Genomic DNA, 19,566 nt, shown 5'->3' on the forward strand with positions numbered 1-19,566 from the left:
TAGAAGGATGGGTCAAAGCTTTGCTGGCTAAAACCGCATTTCCCCCCTAAGCAACTATAGGTTTTCCTCTTTCTGGTTAACTTGTATCCTGATTGTTCACAGATGACAACAAGCTTTTTAGCACATTCTGGTGCAACCAGCAGCACTCAAAACAAATCTGAATAACTTTGGGAAGAGGTGAGAAAGAGTTTGCAGTCTCTCTCTTTTGGGAGGTCTCCCAAAAATTTCTTGTTTGTTAACAGAGCATCAGTCTTGTTAACTATACATAAAAACTCTGCTATCCTGTAATCTCAGTAAAGAATTGTGTGGAAAATCTGCAGACTCTTTGACTTCACTTAGCAGTTATTAAAAGGTAGATTTTCTTCCCCTGCCGAAACAAGCTATTTGCCTGATTAAACATAGAAGATAGGTAACACAAGACATTTATCATGCAACAGACGAACGACACAGGATTGCTAGTTAGACAGTTTAATAAGTGCCATCTAATTTTTCTCTTCAGACTATATTTATTCTTCAAAGTCCAATAACATTATCAAAGCATGGCATTTTCCCACTGAGAAATAATAGAACTAAAAATAAGGTTTTATAAAATATAGAACTGGTTGCTTGACAATCTGTATTCAAATACATTAGAAAGTGCTGACAGTGCCTTTTCTCATGCAAATAACTTTACTGAATGGCTCAAATTTTTTCTAGTCACTACTTGAAATCATTCCTTCTGAATTATTTTCTCTGAGCCACCTTCAAAGGAGTATTATTACAATGTTCTTGTTGCCCCCGCATCCGTTCACACAGACAGGAATCCAAAGGTGCCACTGCACATGTGAAAGGCACTTCTGCTTTTATCGGCAGGTGTGTACTTATTTTATTTCAGAATGAATTAATTGCCCTACGTTCAAGGTTTACCCAAGCAGTATAATAAAATGTGTATGATGTTTGTTGATTCTCCCTTGCAGCTTTATAAATCCACTGTGACACATCCCATCCCAATACAAAGGGTCTCCCAACCCTCTTGAAATGCTTTTCAGTGGCTCAGGGAACAATAATTGTAGAATTGTAGAGTTGGAAGAGACCCTGAGTATCATATAGTCCTACCCCCTGCAATGCAGGCATATGCAGCTCTCCCATACGAGGATTTAACCTACAACCACCTGTTCCAACTCTACAGTATCTTTTCCAAAGTGAGGTGACAAGAACTGTACACAGCATTCCAAATGCAGTTTTACCACAGATTATGATACTGGCAGTTTGATTTTCCATTTCTTTCCTGATGATCCCTACCATGGAAGCTGCATTCTTCACAGCTGATGCACACTGGGTCTGCAACTTTATCAGGCTAGCCACTATGACCCCAAGGTCTTGTTCCTTCTAAGTGACCACCAGTTTAGGCCCCATGAGCATATGTGTGAAATTGAGATTCCATCCTGCCAACATGCATCACTTTATACTTGTTTATACTGAATTGCATCTGCCATTTTACCACCCAATGACTCAGTTTGGAGAAGTCCCTTTGGACCTCTTCACAATCCCGTTTTAACAACCCTGAACAGTTAAGGATCATCTGCAAACTTGGCCACGTCACTCCTTACTCTAAATTGCTTATGAACAAGTTGAAACACACAGGTCCCAATACCGATCCTTGGGGAACTTCCATTTCTGCAGCCCTCCATTGGGAGAATTGTCCATTTATCCCTGCTCTCTATTTCCCATTACTTAACCAGTTCCTGATCCACAAGAGGATCATTAAAAACAATTAAACACTGATAGAATTAAAACTATATATATGTATGCATAAACAATCTACTAAAACCATCCAAATAATTACAATAAAAACAGCATGGCACCAGTCCTTTCATTAAAGGCAGTTAGTTCCCAAAGCCTGTTGAGACAGGACTTACCCTCGCAGAAGCCATGCTGGTTATGCTTCAGCCAGGCTTGTTCTTCTATGTGCTTGGCAGTTTTATCTTTATAATATTTTCCGCCAGTTTTCCCAAGACATTAGGAAAACAGATAAATGTTATTTTAGTTTGGCACTGACAATACAAAGGTAAAATGTCTTTGCCATTATCAATGGAATTGCACCGGTTGTGCATAGCTAAATATTTTTCTTTTCAGCCTATGCAAGGAACTTGGTATCTGATTAATGCAACTGGCAACTCAGAAGAGGTTTCCCCTTTCTTGATACCTAATTAATTGCCAATATTAATGAAATGAAACCATTTTAAACAAACAGCTAGACTGGCTGTTTTGCAGCGTGCTTGGATCATCAATTCACATATACAGACTTCTTCCTGAAATTGCAGTAGGATGGACTGTTGAGCTTGAAAAGCATATTTTATCCCAATCAGTGTGCAAAAGTAAAATTATCCATAACTAAGCCATGTTTCTCTGCCGTACAGTTTAGCTGTAATGATCCCCACACACTGCACTCACACATCAATTATGATAATCATAATCACGGTCGTTAAGCTGAATGTTCATTATTATCAGGATGCTGGTGACAGCAGATTCAATCATCGGGTGCAATGGGCAGGCAGTAACAGTCCCACCCAAGTTTCTGCAGACAGCGTTGTGCCACATTAAGCCTATGATGTGTTCCACATCCCACTCCATTTCAAAAGCTGCAGACGGTAAAGGTCAACTTTATGTTCTATGCAATATGCTTAGGTTCTCTAAATCAATTCTTTGGAGTGCTGGCTATTTTTATGCTTTGTAGATAATAAAATTCTATTTAGGGCCAAATATGCATGCACAAATAAGGAAAGAGGCACGCATCTGTGTTGTAAGTCACCTATAATAAGGCAAACTGCAGAAAGCTCTACAAAGAATGCCACTTCCTTGTTTGCAAAAACAAGGACATACCAAAAATTACTGCCATTAAAAGCCAGATGTCTTAAAACGCATACGAAAACTAATTCCACTTCAGATTAAAGGCTGTAGGCTATAATTTCTGCTTCAGTGAATATTGAGAGAGTGCAAGTGTTCTGACAACTGAAAGATTAGTTAGTATATCTGATCACTTGTCTGTCCAGTTTCATAGGATCTATCAGTGTTGATTAAATTCATGGCATCTAGTGGTTTCTGAATCCTGAAACTTCGCAGTTGTAAAGGCAGTATTAGTCATTTGAACCAAGCTTTGAACCAAGGAAAATACTTTCGTCAAGTGTAACGTCTGAACAAAGCACATTATTTTACCTTAAATCTTTCAGATATATAGATATATAAAGTTGTTGGTTCATCTAAGTTTTAAGTTGATTTATGGTGATTTTTGTAATCTACCATGTAATAATTCTGCTAGTGCCTTGGAAATATGAATATATGATCTTTGCCAGTGGTCTGCTATCAACTTCACTGCATGGACACAGCAATACTATCCCCTCCATCTGAACTATGCCAAAATAGACAACAAATACTGAACCTAGAACTGCCACCACCTTAGCAGCAACCACTAGTATGGTCGTACCGCTAGTTGCTCTCTGCATGTGCACCAGGTACTCAACTGGTGATAGAGAAATAAAAGCCTCCATTGCCTCCATTTTTAAAGACATTGTGGCTCTATGTTCATTTTGGTTCAATAGACAAAGTTGCGAACATGGATTTGGTAGATCATTTCTATCCTAAATCAGACCTGTGACTCAGGCTCACATCCTACTTTAAAATTTCTGCTTGGGTTCACAAAGAAGCTCACAATGCTATATTAAAAAATTGAAAAAGAAATATAAAGCTATAGCTTTTAACTTAATCACAATTTCCCATTATGTCAGAACCACAGGCGTGGGGAACTTTTGGCCTATCAGATGTTGCCCATCATCCCTAGCCATTGACCATGCTTGCTGGAGCTGATGGGAGTTGTAGTTCAGCAACATCCAGAGGGCCAAAGGTTCCCTGCTCCTGGTTTAAACAAACCACAGTTCTCCAAGTCTGGACAAAATGGGGAACCATGGCTAGCTTAAGCGCAAAAGTGGCTTTCAATTTTCTCATTGTAGGTGGAAATAAGGGAGAGGGGGGAGTACAGGTGTCAGCACGGCAGGAAACCATGGTATCTGTTATGTCTGAACTGAACCAAAGTGTGCTTAATGTCTTCTTAGGCTACAATTATTATTTATTTATTTTTTGAAATTTTTAAATTAATTTTTCAATTTTTTTAAAACAAACAAACAAATACACAAACAAACATAAATCTCAGCCTATTTAAACTAATCTTAGTAACATTGTTAAGTGACTTCCCCGTATCCTCCTGGTTGAATTTCAATGTATATCATTTTAACAGTTTTCCAAAACCAATGTTCTTATAAAATTAACTTAATCCTTTGGCTACAATTATTATTGTGTTGGTTCTCAAATTATGGTTTGACACTGTAGGAATGAGTCCTGTGTCTGTGTGTGTGCATGCCCCTTTCCTCTCTCCTGGTCCCACAAGCTCCTCTTCAATTAGTTATTTCCTAATATGATCAAAGCATAGGTTGCTTTTATGTCAAACTGACAAAACATGGGTTACACATGCCCTCCAAACCAAGACTGCAAAACAGCTTCAGCTTCAAACCATGTTTGCAATTTTAGTTTGGAGGGCAAGTACAAAACAGTTTTACCAGTGAAACATCAAAATATGGTTTGTTCAAGCCAAATTACAACTGAAGTACAGCATATGCATGGTGGGGAGGGAGCGTGTAGCCGCTGCTCTTTCCTATAGCATCAAACCATGATTTAGCATGGTATCTGAATGAAGCCACTATCAATTAGGTAACAAAAGCTGCAGTTCAGTTCACATTAAGGTTGCTTAAATCACATTGATTTCTATGGGATTTGAGTTGCAGAACTGGAGCCCAAATATGTATTTTGCTGCTATAGACTAATGCAGCTATGAACTAGAGTGGGTCAAAAGGTCAGTATCTTGGGCAGCAATTATTTGAATTTATCTGACACTGTAAACTGTTAGCGTATCTAGTAGGGTGTAATCCCCACCCCAGGATGCTGCAGAGAAAATCATGTGTCAAGGTAGCAGAACCCAAGTGTGCAGAGCAGTTTCTATGTAGTCTCTTTTAACTTGAGTCTACAGGGAGCTTACATAAAATCAGAATTTTTTTGCTTCCCCAAACTGACAAGAACTCAGAAAAGCAGCCGAGAAGCAATTGTTCAATTGTTTTCTTTCCATTTCATGCTTTGTGACTGATGATCTATATTAGTTCCGTTTTTAAACTTTTGACATCCTATCCCATATTGAATTCCTTCCACTGAACAGCTATTTATACAATGTTAAAAGTTTTGAGAAACATCGAGGCCTGTAGCAGGAAATTCTGAAATGAGATTTTAGCAAATCAGACAATTCTGGAAATGTCTGAAAACAGCAATACATTTCCAGTCATGTTTAGTCAGGAAAGAGAAAGTAACAGACAAACTATTTTCTTCTCTTGTTGTTATTGAAAGATTCCACCATTATTTTCTCCTTCTTTGCAATACAAACAGGGTTGGGGGGAAAGGTCACCCTATTTTATGTGATCCTCACAGGGAAAGGAAGCAAATTTAGGTCCCCAAACAGAGGTGTGAGTTCACCATTTTTTCAGGTGTGTGTGTTGAACTTTGCTGCCATTTGAGGAGGTGGGTTCTTCTAACCATGAATGTAATCAAGAACAACACACACAAAAAACCCTAATATCTCCACCTCTACTTCCTTTCTCACCTCAGCCAGAAAGAAACACAACCATAATTCTCCTCTTCATCTGACCCCCAACTTCTTGTCGACTTAATCACACTGATCCTTTATATAATAGTATGGCAACATTACCAACAACTGTGGTTGCCCTATGCCTGTTTTCTTTAATGTATTAACAAAATATGTTTGAAACTCTTAATAGAAATACAAAAACACACAACAAAAACCAGGGTAAGGTTGTTGCATATAATTTGGGGAACTGGACTTTTATCCAGTAATCACTTATGCTGTGCATGCGCGCATTGAGGTCCTTCTTTTGCTAGACTTCCCTGTTCATTTCAATGCAGTGAAATGTTAATCCTTTTGGTACAATCTCAAGAACTGGTGTAAAGCATTGAGCACCCTCATCTTTGAATGTTCTTCAGTGCAGAAAAGGGAAACTACCCGTCTTACAAAATGCAGCCCTAAGAATAATACTTTTAAAAATACATTATTGGTAAGTGAAAGTTTTAATTTCATTATGCCAAACCACCGTGTGTGTGTGTGTGTGTTGTGATGTTCTTAATTATTGTGTACAATTCCTGCACTTATTATGTTCCTTATTGCCTTGAGGAGGAGGAGGAAGAGTAATTTTTAAGCATCAGATTTCAATAATTAGGGCAATATTTCTATAGCTTCATATTTACCTGATTTTTTAAAAAGTAAAAGCTTATTCTTTTTAACAATTTCCATTTTTTCCTTTTTCTTCGATATACAGCAGAGGAGTTTCGGTTCATATTTTATTCTCATGAAAGCACTGTATAGTTTCCCAATTCAGTGAGCTTTTATGTCATTTCAGTAGAAATTGATTTAGTGGAGTGGATCTGATTGATTCTGATATTTTTAAGAAGTCTACAAAGCTGTAACTTTGCTTTGGTTTCCCAACATAACTCACCTTATTTGTTATCCATTTCTCTGGGTGTTCTTCCCGGAAGTGTTTGAGCCCGTAACTCGATTGACCATATTTACTAGCTGTTTGGATTGATGGGACATACTTATCAACTCTGTGGCCTGAAAATGGCAAAAACCTGAAAGGTGAAACACATATGTGTTTATTTAATATATTTTCTCATTCTACTAGTACAGGTCATATAAATCACAAGGGAACTGTACAATGTGGAAAGCATTTGTTTCAGTGCACAACCATTTTATACAGCCATAGTCTATCATTGCTGTTACATAGTTAATGAATGCCCCCCTTTACCTCTCCCCTATGCCTTTCATTTTGCATAGTACAGCTGAAAGTAAATTACACAGGAGCTGCTTTATAAAAACTTCACCATCTCAACAGAAATGATGGCAGTACAGGCAATGACCGATTTGTGCAGGGATTACACTCCTGACTCCCACGTGTGCCAGTAGAGTGCGCATAAGCCTGCTCTGCCCCACCCCCATTCTGCTCCCTTTTATGGCCGCTTCCGGGTCACCACGATGTGTGTAAATCAGCCATTTGCCTGTACAGCCTATTCTGGGGCCAAATAATTCTTCAACAATTAAAAGAGAGACCGGGATTAAAATATCACCCTTTGCAAACTTAGGGACAGCTTCAGGTATTTCGTTTTCTAAAGCTTCAGATCAATCACTACAGAGAGCTGATTTGGCTATGCGCCATGTGCTTCAGTTACTTCTGGTTTGGACTACTGCACTATGCTGGTCATGAGCCAGCCCTTGGAAAGTGTTCCCAACTTCAGCTGGTTCAAAATGCTGCTGCCGAAATTCTGATGATGATGATGACTACAGTGGTACCTTGGCTCTTCAACTCCCGAAACCATTCAAAAACCAAGGCACGGCTTCCGATTGGCTGCAGGAGCTTCCTGCACTCAATCGGAAGCTGTAGAAGCCGCAGAAGACATTTGGCTTCCAAATAATGTTCGCAAACTGGACACATACTTCCAGGTTTGTGGCGCTTGGGAGCTGATTTGTTTGACAACTAAGCCGTTTGGGAACCAAGGTGCCATTGTATTATGAATCCTGCACACTGTTCCTGAGTGCATCAGAGGCAGAATGGAGGTGGGGAGGGTGAGCTGGCTGAGAAGGGATGCAACTCAGTGGCTTAGGATGCAGAAGGTCACAGGTTCAATCCCTGGCACTGCTGGATAGGACTCCTGCCTGAAACCTTGGAGAGCCAGTCAGTGTAGACAATACTGATCCAAAGCAACAGGCCCCCACGCATCTCCCCATTTCCTTCACTAGGAACTAGTCTTGGTGGGGATTTCTCCCGTACCTCATCTATGGGTTCTGGAGACATGAACAGAATTCATTTTGTATCAAACTCCAATAAAACAACAGTGGTAAGCAATGTAACTACCCCTTCTCTTCAGGTGCGGAGGTGCAGGAAAGTAATTTGACATCAAGAGAAGTTCTTGCTAAGGGGGAAAAGTTGGTTGTTTGCTCATTAGGTGGGGCATCAAATAGGATACCATAATACTGTAGTGAGAATAGAAGCCAACTCCCAGGGGCTGTGGGGGCTTTGGCCCCCACAATAAAATATTAGATGGGGCAGGGCCCCCACAAAGTTGACAGGCATTTCCATTCAAATGGTATATGTGGGACTGTGTCATGTGATCAATTACGCATTGTGTCATGTGATCGGTTATGCGGGGCAGGGCTTACCTGGGCCTTCAAAATAATTTATTCAAGTTGGCACCCCTGGTAGTAAGAAAGGGTAATTACGGTGCTCCCTGAGAGTAAAGGCACTTATGAAAAAGACTCTGTGGATCATACCCTAAATTATTAGATCACTGTCTGTACCACAAGGCAAAATTTTATTGTTCCCAGATATCAGAAGGCTAAATCAAGCTGTCATTTCCCCCAGATGCTATACTGAACAGTGTAAAATGAAAAAAGAAGAGGCCCTTTAAAAAAGATAGGAAACATTTATTTTCTTTTTCTTTTTGAAAAGCTTCCAATAGAAAGTTTTTAATGGTTGCGTACTACTTTTTGCGATGCCATCTGAAAAAACAACCAATTTTCTTATTTTAACTGCTGAATTCTATTTTTAAATCCTTTACTGAAAGGATTTAATATTTCATCAACAGTAAATTATATCAATAAACCTTCCTTGTGGGGAAACAAATTGGTCTTTATTAGCATCTGGCCAGTCAAATTGCCCATAAAGAATTCAAAACCAAGGGCTCTTGAAAATTAACAAAACAAAAGCACAGAAGTAGCAGAGCTTTAAATTATACAAAGCTACAGAAGCATGTATATACTCATGGGGCAGGTGGCTTTCATATAAGACAGATTATAGCACTTCTAGGGCTAATTTGCACATGGGATGGACATCACACACACAAAAAATTAATGTGGCCCCAATGTCCCTGAGTATACATAGGAGTTGCTAGAAGCCGGCTGCTCCACTTACAGTTTTTATCACTTCTGAATTGCATTTTAATAGTACATTTTTCTTTTGTTCAGACATGAAAGAAAATTGGCTCTCTCCAGGGATTGGATGATGACTGAAAGACAAGGCTAGTAGCAAAGGAATTTGCCCACGAATGCATGGAATTTAGGGTAGTCTTAATGCTCAGAACAAGGTGTATGTAAAAATAACTTTCTGTAATAAGGAATACATTGTTAAGTGCTGTAAAACATCAAAGACAATATGCCTGGTTTATAATAGAAATATATGCAGATTCCTTTGTTTATAGGATTCTTTCATTTGGCATTTATTAGTAGAAATTCTTAATTTTATAACCCAGGAAAGCCTTGCATCCTGATAATAAAAGACATTGAGAATAGCCCCGATTCAAAACACAAATGTTTACAGAAAGTGAAGGATTTCATGATCTAATTATATATTGTGACTTGCATTAAAATATATAATGAAATGGCTTCCATCTTGGCAGATGTACTAGGGTCTTAATATTGGATTGCCAGAGCAAAATAGCTCAGGAACTGTATTTAAATTTTGAGATAAAGTCATTAACCCAAACTAGGCTTTAGACTATCATAAAGAATTCAGACCTTCCTGTAGAAGATTTGTGACAACCTCAAGTTCTCAAGGTAGGACACAGTGAGCTCCTGTCATTTTAGAAACAAAACTGCTTGAAAATTGCAACACAAGAGAAATCAAATATAAACAATTCTGGTGAGGGTGTACAGCGTCATTTGCGGCCTAGCAGTGTGTTTTGTGGTCATAATAAGATGGACCTCAAGGAAACAAGCTAAGATGGCAGGTTATAGGTTTTACTTAGTGGCCCTCAAAGAGAGCAGTTCAGTTTTGTGTATGAGAGCAAGTGAGACTCCAGCATTATACCTGCTGCTCTACCAGTGCTCTCTTTCCAGTGCAAGACTGGAAGACTGAACTTGGTGGATGTACAAGCCAAGGCCTGAGTACCACCAGCTGACCCAAAAAGTCAATTCTTGTCCATCAGGCCCTATAAAGCCAGAGTCACAAAGCTTGCTGGTTAGTTTGACAACTTGTCTCACTGTGTGAAGATTCTGCCTAACGGTCAGTCCCCTAGTTTGGCCCATGAACCACCACCTGCTTTGGACTGCCTCTCTGCTTCTGACCCACTTGGATTGACAGCCAAATTCTCCTGGGTCCCAGAACCCAACTGTTTGGAACAGCCCTTCTCAACCTTGGGTCTCCAACATGTTATTGGACTATAACTCCCATCATTCCTAGCCAACATGGTCAGTGGTCAGGGATGATGGGAGTTGTAGTCCAATGACAGCTGGAGACCCAAGTTAAGAAAGGCTGGTTTAGAAGCTAAGACCTAGCATTCTGATAAATAATTTCTTTGTCTGGATTAATGACACTCATTTACTGATGGGACCATTGTCCTCACCTGAAGGATGTTCCTTAGGGGGCATGAGGACAACACCAAGGCCCACCCACTACTGGCCGATATATACATATGTACAATGAATGAGCACATTAACAGTCCAGAGTGAAGCATGCACTGTGCAATGTTATGTGTTTTCTCTGCTATTTGGCTTGTATGCCTGTTAGGTTTATTACATGCAGTCATTTGAGTATCAGGTATTCTTCAACACTTGACCAGAAGGCAAACTGTCACCCCAAGGGGTAGAAGAATCAAATGTTCTTGCTGAGCACCCTGGTAGGCTGCTAAGTATGGCCCATGGACCTGTATTCATTCCATGGGTTGAAAGTTTTGCAACCAATGCTAGAAGGAACTGTGTTGAGCCCTGCAAATCTTTTAAGAAGAGCACAAGATAAGAGCACATTAATGAAATGGTATTGCATTAGCTGCAGCAGCACATGCACTAAACTATAAAAAGTGTCTGATTTATGAAAGCATGTATTAAACGTTATTTAATTCCCATCCCTTCCAAGACAACAGGTCTAAGTCAATAGTTGTTTTCAGTCAACTCCCCTGTGCTAGATATAATTTTATGTGTAACAACTGAAGGCTAAAAAAAGAAAAGAGAAAATGAGTTAGGTTGTGCTTAAAGTGCCTCTCAAAAAGTCATATCTTTAAGAATTATTATTTAAAAATTTTACATAGTCTTACATTGGCGATATTTCCATTACAAGGGTTGTTTTTGCGCTGCCTGCATTATGTTTTCTGATATAACACGAATAATCATTGGGCTGTTTTGGTCTTAATCCCAGTCTGCAGTAGAAGTAAAAGCAGCAGACAAATGCTAGCCCACTTCTCGTATAAAGCAAAAGTAATGAGACCTCTTCTTTGCGGACACATTCTAGAACTTCTTAATTATATACAGACTTATTATCTATATCCCCAGTGTTATAAAGTACCAGAACTTCATTAGAAAAATTAAGCTGGAAAAATGAAGGCACCACTTTGTAAATTTCCACTGGAAATTAGCTAGAAGAGGCAGAGGAATACTGGATCAAAAGAGGGTAATCATGCTTAACTGTGCCCTAGAGCACCCGCATGTATAATACGATTTGCACAGTAACTACCTCTCCTATTACTGCTTGTTTGGAGTATTCTGTGTTAATGGGGTTAGCTAATTTAGTATTTTAACTTAAAAAGGCTCTGCTGATTAATAAATGTTGCACACTGTGCTAGTAATTAAAATAAATGGAAGAGTTACAAATAGAAGTTGAATTGTTAAGAAAACATTATCTGAAAATATATGATAATCCCTGTTTATCATAATACAATAATAGTCCAGAAAATATGCAAATTGCTAAAGTTGCAAAGCATCTGACAAACTAGACATAACTTGAAAAAAGTTTTAGATGTGTTAGATTTGCAAGGAATAACATTCAGTGCCTGTTTTCATAACTGCCAGTGCTCTTCAAACTTGTAAATGAACATTCCAAACCTCAAACACCCTGATTAAGTGAGGGCAACACATAACCAGAAGCTAGTTTCCATAAATGCATCTTTTACTGTATTGGGCACAGTGCAGGTAAAGGGGTTCAGTGCATATGATTCCCAGAACTGGATGTATATAGTTCCCTACACTGGGTTAGAAGTCACTGGCACAGTCATTTGACAACACTGATTTCCTGTTCTGGAGGGCTGGTGGATGAAATCCAGGTCAAGAAAGCCCCATGGGTAGATTTAGGTTTCCTACACCTTGAGATCAACCGTATTATCAAAAGTAACAGTGTCAATAATATTTTGAGTTGCTGAGCACACACATGAATCTGTATGTGGGTAGGTCACCTATCAAGCAATTTGGGCGCTGTAAAACCTTACAGTTCTTCCATTACCATATAGTCATAAAAGAGAGAATGATGCAAAGTTAAATTCCCGCACTTCCAAGCCTGGTACTTTGCCTGCACAGCTCCTGTTTAAGTTACTAATGCATGTTTATTTCAGTTTAGTAAATGAAACTTGCATCTGTGCTTGCAAAACTGTTGTTGGAAGTCTCGGCCATCCATGCTGACGTGAGTATATGAAGGGTCTATTAAACGCCCTCAGCCCAATCTTATCAGATAATCTTTACATTCAGAGTTTAGTCAGTTAAAGGAAAACATTCCAGTTTTCAAGTACTTTTCAAATAGGCAAGTTGCCTTGGCCTACAAGCATACCAAGTTTCAATGTTCCAGGTGGTGTGGAATTACCTTAATTATTTCTCAGACGCAGCCACAGCAAGGAAGCTATTATTGAACCATGCTGGGATGGGGTTGGGTGAGGTACAGCAACAGCAAGGAACCATTATTATTGAACCATGCTGGGATGGGGTTGGGTGAGGTACAGCCTGCAGTGAAAGCTTGCACGTATTTGGTGAAGAAGTACGAAGCAGTGGAGTTCTCTTCTGGTCAGGAGTGTCTGATTTGCTTGACTAAGATCAGGGCTGTTCAGTGGCTTGTCATCTGAAGCGGCTAACCTAACTACTTAAGTGGGATTATTACAGAATAATAGCCCAATCCACAAATCAATCAAGATGAAATGGACTTGGTTTTAAACCGATTTAGCCCCATTGACCTCAACTCAGCTAAACAAGCTTAAATCCAAGTATTTCAGCTTTCCTGGGTGAATAGATCAGGGCCTAAGACATTTGAAAATCTTGGTCCACAAAATATGATGCTTAGATAGACTTATGCTTAATGGTTGCTTTTCAACTTTTCAGAATCAACAGCTTTTTTGAGTCTATCGAGCAACAGTAAAAGATATAAAAAGAAGAGGCATAGTGAAGCGAAAACAGGAGGGGAAAGCAAGCAACTTACACTTCATCATGTACACGGTTTCTCCACTCTTCTTGTTTAATTTTTTCTCTGGCAAGCTCCAGTGAAACGTTTGAAGCTGCCACCTGCACAGACGGTTCCAAAGGCTTATAGCGTTGCTGCAACACTTCAACAGGATCACGAAATGGGCCCTGAAAGGTACAGGAGAAGATATGCGTTCTGCACTGGGGCTGTTCTTCTTTGCTTTGATTTTTATTAGCAGCCTAGCACTGATGTCTCTGAATCTAAGAGTAGACTTGTTTCTTTCTCGAATCTTGGTGAAAAGCTAAATTTAATAGTTTTGGGTCCTTACCTAATCTTGTGATAATTTTCTATAGATGAATAAGTGAGCTTTTATCAGGCTGTAATTATATTAATATAATTACAGATTTGCTGAGTTATCACAAACGGTGGAAGAAGTGATGAATCATATCTGAACTATACCAATCTAGACTTAGCAGGGGCTTATATGATTGAATATGTCTCCAAATTATAACAAACACACACAATCATGTGAGGGAGAAGAGCCTTTTCTATGTTAGTTTTCTATGTGGATAAATAATTTGGGTGCTGGGTGGACAGAATTTGCTGTATGATCTGCCATCAACAGTCTGAAGTGCTCCAGACATAGAAATGTTGACAAGCTAACACTATGTTTGTGGGAACCCAGACAATAGATATTTGGCAAGGAAAAATCTATCCAGTGTTTTTTAAAAGGGTTACAACACCTCTTGCCTTTAGGTAGTAAGTATGAACATACCGTAAATATCATTAGCACTGTAACTCAATACAATTTACAGGCAGCTGACTATTGCTGAGTTGCCAATTACAGCTTGTTTTCCTTTTTACCACTGTTGTTCTAACACTGAAGTAGTGAAACAATCTCACCCAAGAAAAGGAGATGGGGGCAACACTCCTAATCATGCCTCTTATTCTGAAGGATCTCTTTCTTTAAATAGGTTATCACTAACAAGCCACAGCTGGAGTTACTGCAAGAACTGAGTGAAGACTGCAGGGCTAATAAAAAGAAATGATTCACGCCTCATTTATGTTCACTTATGTTTTACATTAATAGAAACCAATAATAGGAACCAGTTACCATAAAAGTCACGGACCGTAAATAACACAAATGGCAAATAAGTATCATCTAGTACTTTTCACAGCTGGACAGAAGGATTGCTATATTTGAAAGTTGTTAATGGATTTTTATTGGAACTTTACTTTTTAAAGGCACAGCGCCCCAATTGCCAGGTCTCCTGAAAAGAAGGAAGCAAGTGATCATAGCAGTTATTCATTGTGCCAGAAACCCCCTCCTTCACTTCCAGAAGGGTTATGCCAAGAATAAATTTATTTTATTGGGACCACTACAGAGCTTTTAAAGGTGTGAAAAAGAAATTAAAAAGTTTATTAGGTTTCACGGGAGTAATGAGTGCAATCAAGTAATTGACTCAAAATAATGCACATTATTTGCTTATGTTATCTAGAAATTTGCAGTTAAAAACATAAAATGGGGAAAAGAATTAACCATGATCTTATCTAGGTGTTAGAAGACCTACATTGTTTTTCATTTCAAAGTTCTCACTTAATTCCTACCATCTTGCACCCCTGCTATCTTTTGCTGTTATGGGCACATGCCAACATAGATAAGACCATGCTTTACTGCAGAGGCATTTAAGTGCATGCGGAATTGCATTCTGTCATCAAAATACAGCCATCTCCTTATGAGTCAGGGATCTGATGTACACGAACCTGTAAGTTCTTTCCCCTTAATATTATGAAAAAGGGAAGCTCTATACACAGAAAAAGAATGCAGAGTGGTCTCCACCGGAATGAATAGGGAAGTCCATGCTTACAGTAGCTTTTGATGTGTAAAAGTTGCATACAATTTACATGGTGTAAATGTTGCATACAGTGGCATTCCACTTTAAAGCAATTTGCCTCCACACATGCATTGGATGGAAAGGATGGGACTTTGGGATCATAGTTGATAGCATGATGATGTCAACCCTACAGCTGTGAAATCTGACTTTGGGGGTCATTAAAAAAAACAGGTAATATCATAATGCCATTACCCGAAGCTATGATGTAACCATATGTGGAGTGCTGTGTACAGTTGTGGTTGCCTCACCTCAAAACAGATAAGGTAAAGTTTCAGAAAAGAGTAACCAAAATTATCAATAATGTTCTGAATGATTTTTCATGGTGTGGAGAAAGTAGGTAGAGAAAGGTTTTTCTCCACCTCTCATAACACTACCAATTGGGAACCATTGACCTAGAGCAGCGGTTCTCAACCTGTGGGTCCCCAGATGTTGTTGGACTACAACTCCCATCATCCCTGAGCTCTGGCTTTGCTAGCTAGGGGTGATGGGAGTTCTAATTCAACAACAACTGGGGACCCACAGGTTGAGAAAGGCTGACTTAGAAGATAAGACAATCAATGGCTACTCGCTATTGGTCACTGTATGAACAGGATTTTGGAATATGGTTTGATCCAGAAAGGCTCTGATTATGGTTTGGAGGCCAATTTTGGTAACTCAGCCTGAGGTCTAACAACAGTATCAGATTCATACAACTTCTTGCACACCAGATGAGTGTACTATCCTGAATGTTTCACTGCATTTATGGATGATAACTCAGATGATGCAAGAATCTTAGCATCTGATCCTATCCTGTTTGCCTTGCATAGCAGGCCATAAGGGGGAAAGGAGAGAGAAAATAAAGCAATGTAGATGTTCTTAATTACCTTTAATAAAGTGACAACTAATTTTACTATCTTTGTTTCCAGTGTTCTGTAATTCTAGTTAATGCTGTGATAAAAGTCAGAGATCTGACAGAATATATATATATCAAAAATATGAATATATGTGTAACACACACACACAATATTTCCCCATATAATGCCTGAGAAAGCCAATCGATAGTTAAATGTTTAGTCTGAAAATTTGACATGAATACAATCTCTTGTTTTAACACTCTCCTTGAGCACATTTTGGTATCTTAACACTCACATGGGGCCTAATGTGTAAGGTACACAAGTTTAATGTCAAATGCTGCTGTCACGGAGTACTAAGTCACAAGGATGGCTAGCAATTATAAATCCCTCATTGTCACACCACCAGACCACTTTAAGAACAGTGCATTCTGTTGGATTTTCATTCCAGCTGTTTCATCAGCTCAGACCAATGTCCTTTCCCAAACATACACCTCTAAATTGTGTTGTCCAGGGATTTAGCCGTGTGACTCCCATTAACATCAATGAGAGTCGCACAGTTAAATCCATGCACTGTACTTTGAAAATTTACTCCACAGTGTACATCCCAGGGCACTGAAAGGATTAAAGTATTATACAGTAAATTCCCTCTTCAATGTGCAGGGAAATAAGTAGAAGTCTTCTCTTTGTTCTGAAAGGCTTTCTTGTGTAAGTTTCTTTGTCTGTCTCTAAACTGGGGGGGAAATGCTCCAAAGTAGCCTAAACAAGAGAAACTTAGCAAATCAACACGTAGTATAACTGTATTTTGGCAAATTGGAGGCTAGTGGAGATACTCCCATCTACTCTAGGGAAGAGCCTAATTGATTTTAAATGGCCATTAACTGTTATAACCAATTTCAGTGAGTTCAAGTTTGCAGCAGAAAGTAGTTCCAGAAACAGTAGGATTTCCACTTTGATTTTAAAATATTAAAGAGATCTTTACACAATATAGGGAGAGATGTACTCCTTAGAAATTTATGTTGCCTGTTCATTCTTCTGCCCCTGGTAAATTGATCTTTCAGTCAGGGAAATTAACATTGCAACTCAGTTGGATCAGCAGCAAATGACATTCTAAGTGAACATTGTGTGAGCGGGAGGAAATAAAGAAAGATGAAATTGTCATCACTTCTGTTATTTTGATTCTGAGATTGAAAATGGTACAGGGCAAAAACAATTTGAAACACTGATGGGACTCCTTCTAGGTACTGGAGATAACTCAACGTTTTGTGAGACCTTCACAGGGCATGCAGAGCTCAGGGTATGAAGGGACTGTCTTATTCTCTTCTGTGCTATGGAATGCCCCACCGAAGAATGTACAGTGGTACCTTGGTTCCCGAATGGCTTGGCTCCTGAACAAATTGGCTCCCGAACGCCGCAAACCCAGAAGTGAGTGTTCCAGTTTGCAAATGTTTTTCAGAAGCCAAACGTCCGATGCGGCTTCCGATTGAGTGCAGGAAGCTCCTGCAGCCAATCGGAAGCCGTGCCTTGGTTTTTGAACAGTTTCAGGAGTCGAACGGACTCCTGGAACGGATTAAGTTCAAGAACCAAGATTCCACTGTACTCACAGCCATCTCTGTGAGCAGGGACAGGGATAGTCCATTCTCTTCAATGCTTGGGAAAGTTCTGTGGTTTAAGTATGTGGAACTTTCTCCCACAATGAAATGAATGTAAAGTTCCATTCCCATTAAGGTTGATTAAACCAGATCTCCTGAATAAAACAACAATTGCAGCCTGAGAGCTATTATATACAGTGGTACCTCAGGTTAAGAACTTAATTCGTTCTGGAGGTCCGTTCTTAACTTGAAACTGTTCTTAACCTGAGGTAGCACTTTAGCTAATGGGGTATCCCGCTGCCGCGCCGCCACTGCACGATTTCTGTTCTCAGGTTAGCGGAGTCTGTGACCTGAAGCGTCTGTGACCTGAAGCGTCTGTAACCCGAGGTACCACTGTACACGGTATGGCTAACATCTTTCATTTTATGTGGCCATTTAAAACACATGGTCTCTCATAAAGATGGAAACCAAAACCGTTCAGTCATTTCATGAATGTTTGTCCTAGAATAACGGTCAAGAACAATGAAATCAATGAGATTAATCATACTTAACACTCTGTAGCTGTGGCTGTTATTGGGAGTTATTGATACACAATACCTGAGGTTTTTGTCTCCCAATAGGAGGAAGAGCTGGCTCTCGTTGGAAGCCAAACAAATCAGAATAAGCATTCCAGTGGAGATTGACAGCATCCTTCTTGACCTTTTTCTTCTTGGGCCTCAAAGGTTTTGCTTTCCTTAATTCCAATTCCATTGGATCCGGTGATTTCCTGTAGGGCGAGTTGTATATTCCTGCAATCTAAAGACACACCACCATTTATGTGCATTGCTTCAAAATTTCTCTAGTTTAGATAGCAAATCAAACAATGTATCATTTATTTATATTATTTATTATAAATTAGTTATTACATGCTTTCAGAAGACAAGCTCACCAAGACAGCTGAAGATTATGGAAGAATAATACATATTATACATACTTCTTTTAATATTTCTTTTATTGTTCATATATTGTTGTACACTGCACTCATATTTTACATGATGGTGGTATAGAATTACTGTTATAAATAAATAAATCACTTGGGGATTTTGTGTATGTGTATGTAAAGTGTTTTGTTTGATGTTCAAATTTCTTCCTGCAGAGAACCTTTCCCATGTTATTTGCCATAGAACCCCTGGAAGAAATGCGTTGTAGATTCAAACCAGACATCCTTGGGTGATATCCAGTGTTAGAATAGACCCACTGAAATCGATGGACATAATTGACTCAGGTTTCATTGAGTAAGAGTACTAGCCTGAATTTGACTTAGTTGGATATCACTCATTGGTACACCAACTGTTGTATGCTCTGAATTATTGACACAGAACCACAAATATATCCTGAATGCTGGATGCCGTCCCAGGAACTGCATGCACAACACTGCTTCTGTACATTCAGTTTTCAATACAGCGGGGGATGCTGCTTCCATGTGGTTCTTCATATGGCACTACAAGCACACCCAAAAACCTGCATCTACACATGCCACCTCAATGGGTTGGGAGAGCTGTGGGATGTGTAAGTCATCTAATCAGCGCAAAGAAAATTTTTTAAAAGGATTATTGATATGTTGTTCCCAAAGAGCCATTTTAGAACAAGCGTATCGGCCTGTTGAAACAAGATTTATGCAGGTAGCATAATTATCTTTTTAACTGTTAAGCACTGTTGAATAAGAGAAATGAAGAAAGCGTTCGAACTGAGCTGAAGCAGATGTAGAGTCTATGTTTATATTGTTGCATCTGCTGCTGATTTCTGGCTCCTAGGGAAACTTAAGAGTCCAGCTTCTCATAATGTATTAACCTCTTGGGAGTGAGAGGATTGAGTGCTCCTCAATTAGCTGTAATGCATTTTTCATTAGTGTGTCCCACAGGAAAATTCAAACTCTTAGTGTCAAAAAGTTAAGCAAGCTTTTATTTATCTATATCTATAT

General features: G+C 39.1%; 1 protein-coding gene across 2 annotated transcripts in view; it reads right to left on the bottom strand.

Annotated features, from left to right (window-relative positions):
- SPATA17 (spermatogenesis associated 17) overlaps nucleotides 1-19,566 on the bottom strand; it is a 74,187-nt gene that overhangs the window by 16,803 nt on the left and 37,818 nt on the right. The window contains exons 7-9 of one of the 2 annotated variants that reach the window (XM_053383182.1): nucleotides 18,204-18,401; nucleotides 13,308-13,456; nucleotides 6,585-6,717 (exon numbers count right to left, since the gene is read on the bottom strand). In XM_053383182.1, the coding sequence (XP_053239157.1) occupies nucleotides 6,585-6,717; nucleotides 13,308-13,456; nucleotides 18,204-18,401 (480 nt within the window). Of the gene's footprint in view, nucleotides 1-6,464; nucleotides 6,718-13,307; nucleotides 13,457-18,203; nucleotides 18,402-19,566 lie in introns of those variants that run through there. The other variant, XM_053383181.1, reaches the window with a different exon arrangement.

This window comes from Podarcis raffonei, chromosome 3 (genome assembly GCF_027172205.1).
Source record: "Podarcis raffonei isolate rPodRaf1 chromosome 3, rPodRaf1.pri, whole genome shotgun sequence".
Taxonomy (NCBI): domain Eukaryota; kingdom Metazoa; phylum Chordata; class Lepidosauria; order Squamata; family Lacertidae; genus Podarcis; species Podarcis raffonei.